This window comes from Oryzias latipes, chromosome 19, assembly GCF_002234675.1.
Source record: "Oryzias latipes chromosome 19, ASM223467v1".
NCBI classification, from domain to species: Eukaryota; Metazoa; Chordata; class Actinopteri; order Beloniformes; family Adrianichthyidae; genus Oryzias; species Oryzias latipes.
The window spans coordinates 16205762-16217722 of NC_019877.2; the positions used below are offsets into that span (position 1 = coordinate 16205762).

General features: G+C 35.5%; 1 protein-coding gene and 1 non-coding gene across 3 annotated transcripts; one reads left to right on the forward strand and one right to left on the reverse strand.

Annotated features, from left to right (window-relative positions):
* Positions 1-96: 96 nt before the first annotated feature.
* Positions 97-9154, reverse strand: LOC101165512 (LIM and SH3 domain protein 1). Of its 2 annotated transcripts, none has more exons than XM_011488370.3 (7): positions 8920-9154; positions 6789-6883; positions 5708-5792; positions 3781-3888; positions 716-785; positions 558-643; positions 97-264 (listed from the first exon to the last, which is right to left on the reverse strand). In XM_011488370.3, the coding sequence occupies exons 1-7, from the start codon at positions 8989-8991 to the stop codon at positions 151-153; spliced, it is 630 nt and encodes a 209-aa protein (XP_011486672.1). In that variant the 5' UTR covers positions 8992-9154; the 3' UTR covers positions 97-150. The 2 variants fall into 2 exon arrangements, with proteins under 2 accessions (XP_011486672.1, XP_004080655.2); XM_004080607.4 differs by having other exon boundaries at positions 97-324; positions 8920-9153.
* A 664-nt stretch (positions 9155-9818) lies between these two features.
* trnac-gca lies at positions 9819-9890 on the forward strand. The gene has a single exon. It is a non-coding gene; the product is annotated as a tRNA-Cys (tRNA).
* Positions 9891-11961: the final 2071 nt, after the last annotated feature.

Genomic DNA, 11961 nt, shown 5'->3' on the forward strand with positions numbered 1-11961 from the left:
TTTTGGGGGGTTCAACCTTCTAATCCTTAAACTTGGTCATTCTACTATCCTTTTTTTTAATTTTTGATGGGGGAAAAGGTAACAAGACAACTCATAATGGTTTTCTCTCACATTCATTTCCATACAAGATGGCAACAAAGTATGTTTGTCTCACAAGGGTCGAACGTAATTCAGTGGAAGCATTCCCCGCTGGCCTGTTCGCTGGTTGCTTCCGTACATCCATCCCTCATCTATTGGCTCTGCATCAAAGATCAGGTCCCCCTCCTGAAAGGAAACTTCATCCGATTCTGCCGCTGTGTAGCTGTACAAGGCCTGATAGCGTTTCTAATGAGTGGAGAAAAAAAGTTGTATGAAGTACGTGCAGTTTCATTTACATTGAATTGTACAAAAGGCAAATGTTGTGTTTATTTTTATTTTTTCCATAAGTCATGTGTAAACCGTAGCATGAAACATTCAACATTGTAGATAAATCAATCTTTTGACTTCATAAATGCACTTGTAATGTTAAGTCCCCAATGCACAAATAATTAAAATTTGTGCTCATGTAATATCCTTACCCCTCCACTAGGTGGGGCTATAGCAGCAGGTTGCATTTCAGCAGCAGGCTGAACCGATCTTTGAGGATTCTGTTGTTTTTCAAGGTCTGCAGTCACATATCAAAAAGAAAAGTCAGTGAAATATTTTTCTCTTCAAATAGTTTTAAATTGTGCCTCACCTTTCCTGTTTTCTGGAGGAGGCGCATCACTTCGACTTTTGCTCTTCTCAAATTCCTCATGGTATTTAATCTGCACATATGAGAAATCCAAATGAGGGCAGTAGTTTTTTTTTTCTCTCCACACTTCTTTTTACTCATTCCTTGAAACAATGAAAAGTCTTGGCTTTTTTTCAGGGATACCAAAGTGTGTTAAAATGTAGTGAGGAATACCTTGGTTACAGGTTTTCAAGGGCTTTTCAGTAGGATGAGTAAGACAAGGTTATTTATTATACAGGTGTTTAAATTATCTTATACAGGCTATTTATCTTTCCAAAAACAACTAGTGTTTCTTCATCATAATTATGAATTAATATTTACTTTTGCTTTTTCACTCTAATTCACTTTTGATTTTCTGTCAGCTACTATTTATTGTGTTTTTAATTAATATTTTTTGTGAACTTACTTGACTTTTGTTTTGTACAGTGTCCTTGAGTTCCTTGAAAGACGCTTTTGAATCAAATTGATTATTATTACTATTATTATTATTTTCTTTGTAACCGGGGCAATGCAATTCTGAATAAAGATAGATCAGCCAGACATCCTCAGAGCTGCTTGGGGCAGATGCTCAGCGCCTGTCTGCTTTGACTCTCCTCGTGAGAAATCGTACTCGGCTACTGGCTTCTATTCTAATCATGGGGTTGAAACAGAAGTTCGTGAAATGCCTGATGTTTCAGCACTGTCCATCTGATTCTCTACTCTCTGGGTTTGCTTAAACTGTTTGATTTAATCCAATCGTTGCTAGCGATTATTTACTCTTATAGGGATAATAATAGTGCCAATGGAAAAAGACTGAACCTCATAATATTGTGCGAATTTAATCAACACCTAATCAAAAAAGAAAGCAAAATTAAGCTTGAATCTCCCTTTGTGCTTTATTCAAGACCAGAAAAGTAAAATTGCAGCTTGTTGCAACCCTTCTAGTGAATCTCTAATTAATTTCAAAGTTTTACCTTGTATTTCCATTTATTTAGTTCAGCTGGATGCTCCTGTTTGTGATAAATTTACACAATAATATTTTTTTCTTTTTACCACAGATTTTCAGAGGCAAAAGCAAAGCTCATCCTGTTCACATAGGTGTGGATTTGAATTGAATTTTTTATCGGGAAATATTGTTTTATTGATTGATTTCCAGCAATTTTAAGCAATAAAAAAAAGGAAAAAATACAATAAAAACAAAAAATACACAGATATTTCTGACCTTTTTAGGATTTGAATTCATAAATTGATAAGAAAATAAATAAAAGATGATTCCACAAGATTCTTGGCATTATAATTACTTCTATTCATAGACATATTTGCACTGAATCCATTAAATGTAATGATTGTCAAATCGTTTTTGATTAATTTGTTGGAAGGGAATGCAAAAAAGTGAACTTATGTATTCTGATATCTATTATGTTTTGTGTGTTAAACTTTGAATTACTTTAAAGATTAGATCAAAGTGTAATTTAAAGAGTTTAAAAATATATCTGTTTGTGTGGATGCGAAGGTATGAGCAGAACTGCTTAGGCTATTGGAGACAGCTTTATTAGGACTAAATAAAAGCTTGACAACACGCCAGTGGATGGGAGAGTAAACATTGAGTCCTCAGCAAGGTTTGGAAAGGCTTTAAACAGATCAGGGTTGAAATTCAAGGAGTGTTTACAAAGATTACAAAGTAATGAATTACAGTCATTTAATTATTTTTGTCAGTAACGGAGGAACTTCAGGAACTACAATTCAAATTTCGCTTATGAAATTACAATTACTAGACCACAGAAACCCTCGTTACTTCATTACTAGTTTTGTAGGCTCTGACATTTTCTGTTGGTTTAATGAAACGAAAAGGAGAGTCACATTGAATGCACGCTAATGCAGAGTTGGGGATCGGTTAAAGTACAGACAGGCTCTCATTGCTGCAGTCACATTGCTTTAATTCAAAATATTATAAGAGAAGGACATCCTGCAAGAAGACTCCTCATTTTAGAGTGTTGGACTCACTTCTTCAAGAAGCAACAGATGTACGACAGAGCAGAGAACTGCCCTGTCACGAGTGAAAGAGCTCTAGTAAACGCCATACACTCTAGTGTGAACGACACTAGCCGGCTTCTTCCTGGGAGCAGTTTTATATACTGTATATACACCATATATATATATATATATATATATATATATATATATAAATATATAAATAGAGTTTGCAACATTGACTGTAAAAGATTTAGAGTTAATGGTTTGCACTCAGCAGAAGAGGGAGGGGCGATAGGTTCCTTCACTCGCAGCGGCACAGGAACTGTGCGAGTGCACGAGGGAGAGACATGTGCAACTAGAAATCGTTTCACTTTAAAATTGTTTAAAAGGAAAAAGCGGAAAATGTATAAAGTTAAAAGTTGAATTTTACATACTTTTTTATATCTTATCTTTTTTTTACATTTTATCTAGAATGAATAAAAAATGAAAAGCATTTCAATGTAATAAATATTTTTACAATAAAAACACATTTTATAGATTAGTAATTCATTTTGTGCATCAGTGAATTACTTTTTAAAATAAATGAGTAAAGTAATTTAATTACAATTTCATCCAGTAACTAAAGTAATCAACAACCTTTTAAAAATAGTTTACCCAACACTGTATTTATATGAAAAACGGGTGCTAGAGAGAAGTGGAAGGAAAAAAGAAAAATAATCAGTGGGAAAATAGATGTAACCTTTTGACATGTTGGCTCATTACCCATCATTCCTTTCTGCAACTCTCATGAAAGCAAAATAAAGTCTGTGTTTCTGTGGTATGAGTATACATGTGTGTGTAGCAGCTCAATTTGTGTACACAGCTGAGAAATGTTGACCATATTGGGCATCTTCTCCTGAGTGGACAGGAAGAATTGTCAGAAATGTGCCTCTGCAGAGCTACACTTCAACATCCTTCTCTTTGTTCACTATTCACAGCTAAACTGACTTAATCTCTGCCAAAGTTTTGCTCTATATTTGCTTTAAAAAGTGGGCTTCAAAGTAAAAGGGAAGGTTTTGAAGGGGAACTGGACCTACGTTGCTAATCTGATCTTGCGTCTTCTTCAGTCTCTGCATTTCTGGAGTGTCGGCCACAACGCTGAACCCTTTTCCCTTGTTCTTCTCAAAGTCTTCTTTGTAAAGAGCCTGCAAAAACAGTTTCATTTCAGAGCACGTTTGAATTGTTGGATTTGATTCATCCACAAACAGTTCAATTCCATCAGCGTATCTCTGTAACAATAAAATCCCTTCCCCACTTTTTAAAGTCAAGTCGTGCTAATGTTCTATTTTTATTTTGTTTGACTAAATCTAACACTGTTCCTTGTTAAAAAGTAAAAAAAAAACTTTTTGTTAGACTCAATTTAAATAGTACCACAACATGTTCTATGTTATTGAACTTTTGTAAATTAAATTAAAAAAAAAAGATGTGTGTGCTGACCGAGCATGTTTTTGGAGTGTGGGAGGAAGCCGGAGAAAACCCACGCTGTATCCGCTGTACATGTGTGTGCCGGACCTACTGATCCAATGCACCCCTACTCATCTGTCTTGTTTGATGCTTCACCTATGTTTCACCTTGACATAACTTTGATTTTCTTTTTTGTCCTACTTCTTTGTTATTTGACATTTGATAATTTGTCACACTTTAAAGCAATGGCTGAGGCAAAACTCCTGGAATTTTAGAGCCGTGGTTTAATACATAGAAAATAAGAAACGTTTTTTTGATTTATTTTATTTTCTATGGTTTATAGGCCTTTTCTTGTAAGCAGTTTTGTCACAAACATTCAGCAAGCTTCTTCTTTAGAATGAATTTCACCTTTAAACACTTGAGTTTATCTTTTTGCCTAAAAAGGATTGTGTTCTTCACAGACAGATGCTCATAAATGGGATTTAGACAGCCACTTCCAACCATCCCTGAAGGTTTGGACACAGAAATACACAAATGTTTATTTAAAAGTAAATCTGAGATCTGAACCTGCTACCCCCTCCCGCCCGCACACACACACACACACACACACACCCACACACACACACACACGCGCGTGAGTCACATCCTTGCTATGAGGAAAATGCTGGCCAGGGAGAGAGCTGGGCTGCAGAGACTTTTATGGTCATAAACAAAGAAGTGGGAAGCTCGAATGAGGGGAAAGTGGGGGGATGGAACAGAAAAAAGCAGCTTTTCAAGACCCTCTCAAATGAAAATGATGTTTTGGGGTGTTTTTAAGCATGTTCTTATAACATTTTTCTCATGATGGAGGATTTATATAACGAAAATTAAGCTTAAAATTAAATCTCCTGAGTATTTTTTTGTTCTAATCATTGTGAATCAGAAGCAGACAAGAAAATGCCATTTGAAAAAGCTTATAGATTTGACATAGTACATACAGCGGGATGCCAAAAGCTCCCTGCTTTGCTCCATTCTGATGCATCAACTCGTAGATGACTAGATCCATGTATTTCTTTGTTTTTGTCTTCTGAGCCGGCATGCGGCTCAAAACTGTACATCTGGATAGCTCCAGTATTGCTCACACTAGTAGATGCACCAGTAATGTAAGGTTGTGCTTGTTATGCATTGTAAGCTAGTGAGAGAAACCGTAAACAAAGGGATAATGGGAAGTGGGTGTAGGCTAACAGTCAGAGGCAAATTTCTTTTGACAAACTGCCATTCTGCAGAAACTATTTCCTAGAAAATAACACAGACTTTTTTTTATTTTGGCTAAAATGGATTAATCACTGGGAACGTTTTTAAATCAATTTACATCAGATCAATAGATGATTGGGGTGGAATTTAAAGTTAAAATACTTAAACCACTTATGTAGCATACAAATGCATTTTTGTTGCAAACTGAAGCCACTTCAACTGTTACAATCTGTAACTATTGTTCACATCGTTTAATTTAATGTAAAATTTAACATGTTTTGATCTTCTCTGAAATTCGGTCACATAAAACAACAAAACTGACCTCACCTGACTGTTGAGTTGGCTCTGTTGTTTGAGCCGCAGATTCTCAGGTGTGTCGGTCACAATTGTAAAAGAGGTTTTCGGGTAATGCCTAAGGAGGAAAGAATACAAAAACTGCTATATATCACATACTTTTATAACAGTGGAAAACGAAGCATGTGGAAAATAAATTATTGAGGCCAATTTTATTGATCTGTTTAAAAAGAAAAATCAGAAATACATAAAATGACTCTCAATCAAGTCTGATCTTTCAGTCTTATGTCAAAAAGGTGTCTAAAATATCAAAAAGCTTCTGATGATTATTTGGCCATCAGTACAGGATTGAATGGCACTGATATTCTAGTTTTTTTTTGTTTTGTTTTTTTAAGAAAATGGCATAAGCTTACTGAATAGCACTTTACGTCCTCCTTGAAGGCCCAAAGCATTTTACAGTCATTTACCCATACACACACACATACACAAACTGATGGTGGCTCCGCTGTCAAACACTGGCGCCAACCTATAACCACCAGGAGGAACACTGGGTTCAGTGTTTTGGTCAACAGTTCGACACAGGTTATTTTTTAAGCTAAAAAAATATTTTTCAGCTACCTTCAATTTGGATTGCCATAAAGAAAATGTTGCTTTGGAGATGAGATCCCCATTTTTTAAGATGGTCTTTCCACCTTCTACACCTACTTTGTCTTCTGCAGGGTCACAACAAAGGAAGATGGGGGGGAAAAGTAAATGGAAGTAGTAAAGGATTTAAATTTTAGGTGATGCACTAGCATTGTTTAAAGCATGTGGTCAAAATATGTCTATTCATGTCATTTTTCCGTCCTTTTCACGCTTTGATGCTTCTAATTTCCATTACTCTGTGTGTCTCAAAAATAACTTGTATGATGTATATTGGTTCTATTAACTCGAATGCTGATTTTATTTGTTTTAACCTTCCAATTAGATTGTTGATCAAATTAACCCCGTAGGGGAAGACAAAAAAACACAACTAAATGGTACTGTGAGACAAACTTTAATGTATTTTAGTGATCACTCAGGTATCAAGGTGAAGTTGACATAAATGTGGAGTATGTGTAAAATGTGGACTCACATACTGCAGTAGGGTCTCTTCTCAAAGCCTTTGTAGTTCTTCATGCTCAGGGCCATTTTGCAAACTTCACAGCTGAAGCAACATTTGTGCCAGAACTGGAATGATCAAAAAAAGGGAGAGTATAAAATATATGTTAAAAAACCCTGTGCATTTTAGTATCAGGGAAAATCTCTCTGGGATTCACAATCAGCTCAAAATTTCTTGATGATAAATGGGAGCATGCATCCAAGCTAATACTCTAATAATACAGTTAGAGTTAAGTTAAGTAGAATAAAGGGACCAGAATTAAATGGAAACATTAATATTGGTTTTAAAAAAATTTAAAATTGGAGGTGAAGGAGCCAGAGAAGATATGAAAATGAAATGGTGTCCATCCAGAAAATATAAGGTAAAAGATGAAAGCATTGTTAACCACAAACAATATAATACAATGTAAGAAAAAAGTGAATTGATAAATGTCATAATAAAAATGAATGGAGAAAAATGACTTGTAAAGTATGTGAGTTGATTTGTTGAGAGTATCTGTAATTTGACAACATTCAAAGCTATGCTACATTCAGCAGTACGAAACTGTGCAAATGAAATGCCAGAAGCAGCAAAAATGTTGAAATATTTCTAAATTTGCAATCAACTGATGAGATGGAGGCTCTAAAGATGTTTAGAAGCATATTTATGTAGAAAAATCTTAGCATAATTTGCAGTGTACATAACTTTTACTGGTCCTTAACATTTTAAAAGAAAATAAAAACAAGTATTTGACATTTAGATCATAACAAAGATGCTAATCTAAGGCTGCAGTTTAGAGTTTAGTTTCCATCCGAATACCACAGAAGGAAAAATGTGGAAGGAATTGATAGAAATGAAGCAAAGGCATCAAATACTTTTAATATTTATGATTAACCAAGTATAGACAAACTGTACCTCTGATAAAAAAAAATGAGGGAAAAGTTATAAATAAAAAAAATATTAGTTGCAGAGATTCCCATTTGTGCAGAGTTTGTGCCCAAATCTTGTTAATTCCAATCTTGATGAAGGTTTATAAGTGAACATAGCATACTGAACCAGTAGCTTTCCAGCTGGTCAGTTAACTAACTGGTTTGTGGGACTTTTATTCTGAAAGCATGTAAATCAGGTAAACAAAAATAAACTGTTTTTTGTTTATTCACATTTCTTTCCTTTTGCTTTTTTTTTCCTCTTGCGTGTGGATATATGGAGTGTTGTACAAGTTACTTCCAACATGAAAAATTACTTTATTTGAACCGAATCTCTTACTTACTATTATCTCAAAATTTTAATGCCTCACATTCCATCACAATTTAGCACTCCTAAAGAAGATCAAGTACAGTAAAAATATGTGTTTCACATTTATCTGAGTGAAAAATGGCTATGAATATTCCAGTGAAAGCACCATTTTGGAAAAGCAATTCAGTGAAAATTAGAACTTAACACTTTTATTAGAAACACAAATTAAGTGCTTGGGTCTAAGAATCCTATAGAAAATCTGGCTTGTTTTTTAAAAACAGAAATAGTATTAAAACCTTAAAGTGGCTGAAAAAAGCAGGAAAAAAATGTTAATTGTGGCCTTTTTTATTATTTATCCCTTGTGCTATCCTATGACCCCACCCTAACATTGACGTGTTCTCCCTACCATGTCAAAGGTAGATAAAGGTGAAGAGGATTTCATGTAATCCATGGACACCAGTGAAGATCACAAATCATTGAAGAAAAAAGGTTCTCACTGTCTTGTGGGGTCTAGATGACCCAACTCCCAATGTTAAAGTGCCTAGGATAGCACAAGGGTTACTAACTCAAGCTTTCAGTTCTTTGAACATAATATACATTTTGGGTAGCCGAACGGTATAATACGTTGTTATTAAAGTAAAGTACTATTTTGTGAAATGAATAATAGAAAGACATTGCAAAAATAGTAGCCTATGCTGAAAAAATGCAATACTTTTCTAATTACAGAATCACTCCAAACATTGTTCATTTGTATCTGTTTTTGCAGACTATTTTACAATTTACACAATTAATAAAATACAAACTCTCATGTTACGTGTAAAAAAAAAGGTTTAATTTAAGCAGAAGTGTGAAAAGTAAAAAGAAAAGAAAGTGCAGTTTGTTAACTTACCTTGTCAAGGCAGTTTATTTTTTCTGTTGGGTAAACCGGTTTATTGCATCTCCCACAAGATGGATTCATCATGGCTCAGAAATTATTCAAACCTTCAAAACCAGAACTCACGTTTTTCAGAAAAAGAAAAGATATTTTTGAAGTGATTTGCATCAAACAGATATCATCCTTCTGTCCTTCAAGAGGCTTTTATATGTACAGTCCAGAGCCACAGTGAGAGGAGGGTTTCAACGGTGCATTCAAGTACCGTCGTAAGTGTGAGTTTCAACCTAGGTTTCAATAGCAGTGTTGTTATCCCCTAAAACACATTAGTTGACAAGATGGAGTATGTGGAAAAATACACATTTCATAAATATGTTAAGAATAAATGAAGGTTTATGAGCAAAAAAGCAATTTAGGCTCACAAAGATATATATATAATAAAGATATATATAAAGTATTAAAAACTACGTCTGCGCCAACAGAAAACCTTGCTTGAAACAAATGCATAACGGGACTTATAGGCATTAACAGTTCGATGTGCTGTACGCCTTCTCTATCACGTCTTTTTAAGTAATAGTAAGACTGATTGCACGGACATGAGTGTATATTGAGAAATGTATGTAAAATCTTAATCCCAGCCCCAGCCACCAGCACATGCGAAAGTGACCAGAAATAAAATATATAAAACATGTTATGACTTAGTTATTGTTACGGTGACATGATGTCATACAGTGACGCCATCTTCTGGCAACTCAGATGGATAGCAGCCTATGATTCTAAGCTCAACAAGAAGAACACGTAGGCACCACCAGTGACATCTCACTAAAGCGCTTTACAACATAATCCTAATACGAACAAACGACGATCTACTCGATGAGGAATAATAAATATATCTTGGTGACGCTTCTGTGCAGTCAGGGGGTATAGCTCAGTGGTAGAGCATTCAACTGCAGATCGAGAGGTCCCCGGTTCAAATCCGGGTGCCCCCTCATTTTGCCATTCATCCAAATGTGTAGTTATATGAGTGTTACACTATAATAATTTTTACATTTACATTAAAAAAACTCTTATTGGACAATTTTTTCCCCTAAACATCACTAGTATAATTTAGATACATTCTAATGTATTTTATATCTAATACTTTTATCTAATATTAGGTTGATTTTTTTCCCTAGATTACTCACTTGAATTGATACATTAGGGCTAATGTTTGAAATTGATTGCTGTTTTTTTGTGGCTGTTGTTGAAGGATGCAAGGTTTTAGCACTATTATGCCACGGTAAGAAGGGTCTGGTTTGAATTCCACACTGCATGGAGTTTGTATATTTTCCCTGTGTGTGTGGGGGTTTCTCTAGATACTTCAGAGTAATCGTTATGCATATTACCTCAATTGGTAATATTGGTAATATTATTACTCAATAATAATAATGCACAAACTAATACTAATCTGGTAGATCACCAGATTTTATTAGACAGACTTAGTAGTCTAGTGGGCCTCTCTGGAAATGTTCTTAAGTGGTTTTACTCTTACCTGACAGATTGACACTTTTATGTAAGTATGGATACGTGCTCTTCAGGAATCCACGAAATAAGTTGTGGGGTTCCCCAAGGGTCGATTTTAGGGCCAATACTTTTTAATTTGTATATGTTGCCTCTTGGGGAGGTCATCAGGAGACACAGCTTTGACTTTCACAGCTATGCTGATGATACACAGCTTTACATCGCCGTGTCTCCTGATGACCTTGAACCTGTCAACACTCTTTTAAACTGCATTTTAGATATAAAGTTGTGGATGGCAGAAAATTTCTTACAGCTCAACCAGGACAAAACTGAAGTTTTAATCATCGGTTCTGAAGACAAGAGAGAGATGATTTTACCACATCTTCATAATTTTAAACCTTCTCAATGTGTGAGAAACCTGGGCGTACTTTTTGACTCTGAGCTAAATTTTATCCCACACATTAAAAATGTCGTTAAGACAGGATTTTATCATCTCAAAAACATTGCCAGAGTCCGCCCGTTCCTCTCTCTTGCCAGCACAGAGGTACTAATGCATGCTTTTATTTTCAGTCGTTTAGATTATTGTAATGCCCTGCTCTCTGGTTTACCCAAAAAGTCTCTTTCAAACTTACAACTTCTACAGAACTCAGCGGCACGAGTTCTGACGAGGACCAGAGGGCGAGAACACATTACACCGGTTTTAAAATCGCTGCATTGGCTCCCTGTGCGTTTCAGGATTGATTTTAAGATTCTTTTAATGGTTTTAAATGTTTTTATGGTCTTGGGCCTTCTTATTTAAATGATATTCTTTTAAAATATGAGCCCTCGCGGACCTTGAGGTCCTCCGGTGCTGGCCTCTTAGTTGTTCCCAAGGTGAGGACCAAAACTTATGGTGAGGCTTCGTTCTGCCATTATGGTCCTCGCCTGTGGAACGGCCTTCCGGAGAACCTCAGGGCCGCAGAGACAGTAGAGGTTTTTAAGAAGAGGCTCAAGACCCACCTTTTTAATTTAGCTTTTAGTTGATTTTAACTGCTAATTTATTCTATTAGTTTTAGTATAGGCTATTTTATGTATTTATTTTAATTTTACGCATCTTATTTTCAATTTTATGTTTTTTTTTTTTTTTTTTTTCTTTTTTATGTTTTTAATTTTAGCATCTTATGATTTTAGCCCCAGTGTTTCTTGAGGGGATCTTTTCCTCCAGGGATTGCCGGCTTGGTCAGCGGTTGTTGCTGCAGTTGTTGCCCTTGCTGGGGCGGCTGGGGTCTAATTTTACAGCTTTTGGCTGTGAGGGGGACCCCGGTGTTGTCCCGGTCTGGGTGGGCACTGTGGCGATGTTCCGGTGGCCAGGCTGGCTCCTGGTATGAAAGGATTCCCAGATACTGTTTCCTCACAGCAGAGCCAAGCCATACTTGTTTGTTTGTTTGTTTGTTTGTTTGTTTATTTATTTATTTATTTATTTATTTATTTATTTATTTATTTATTCTTTTACAGTTACATAGTCATATTTCATTGTACGTGGGAGCCATGGGTCATGTGGTTTAATGGAGGGGAGTGGTA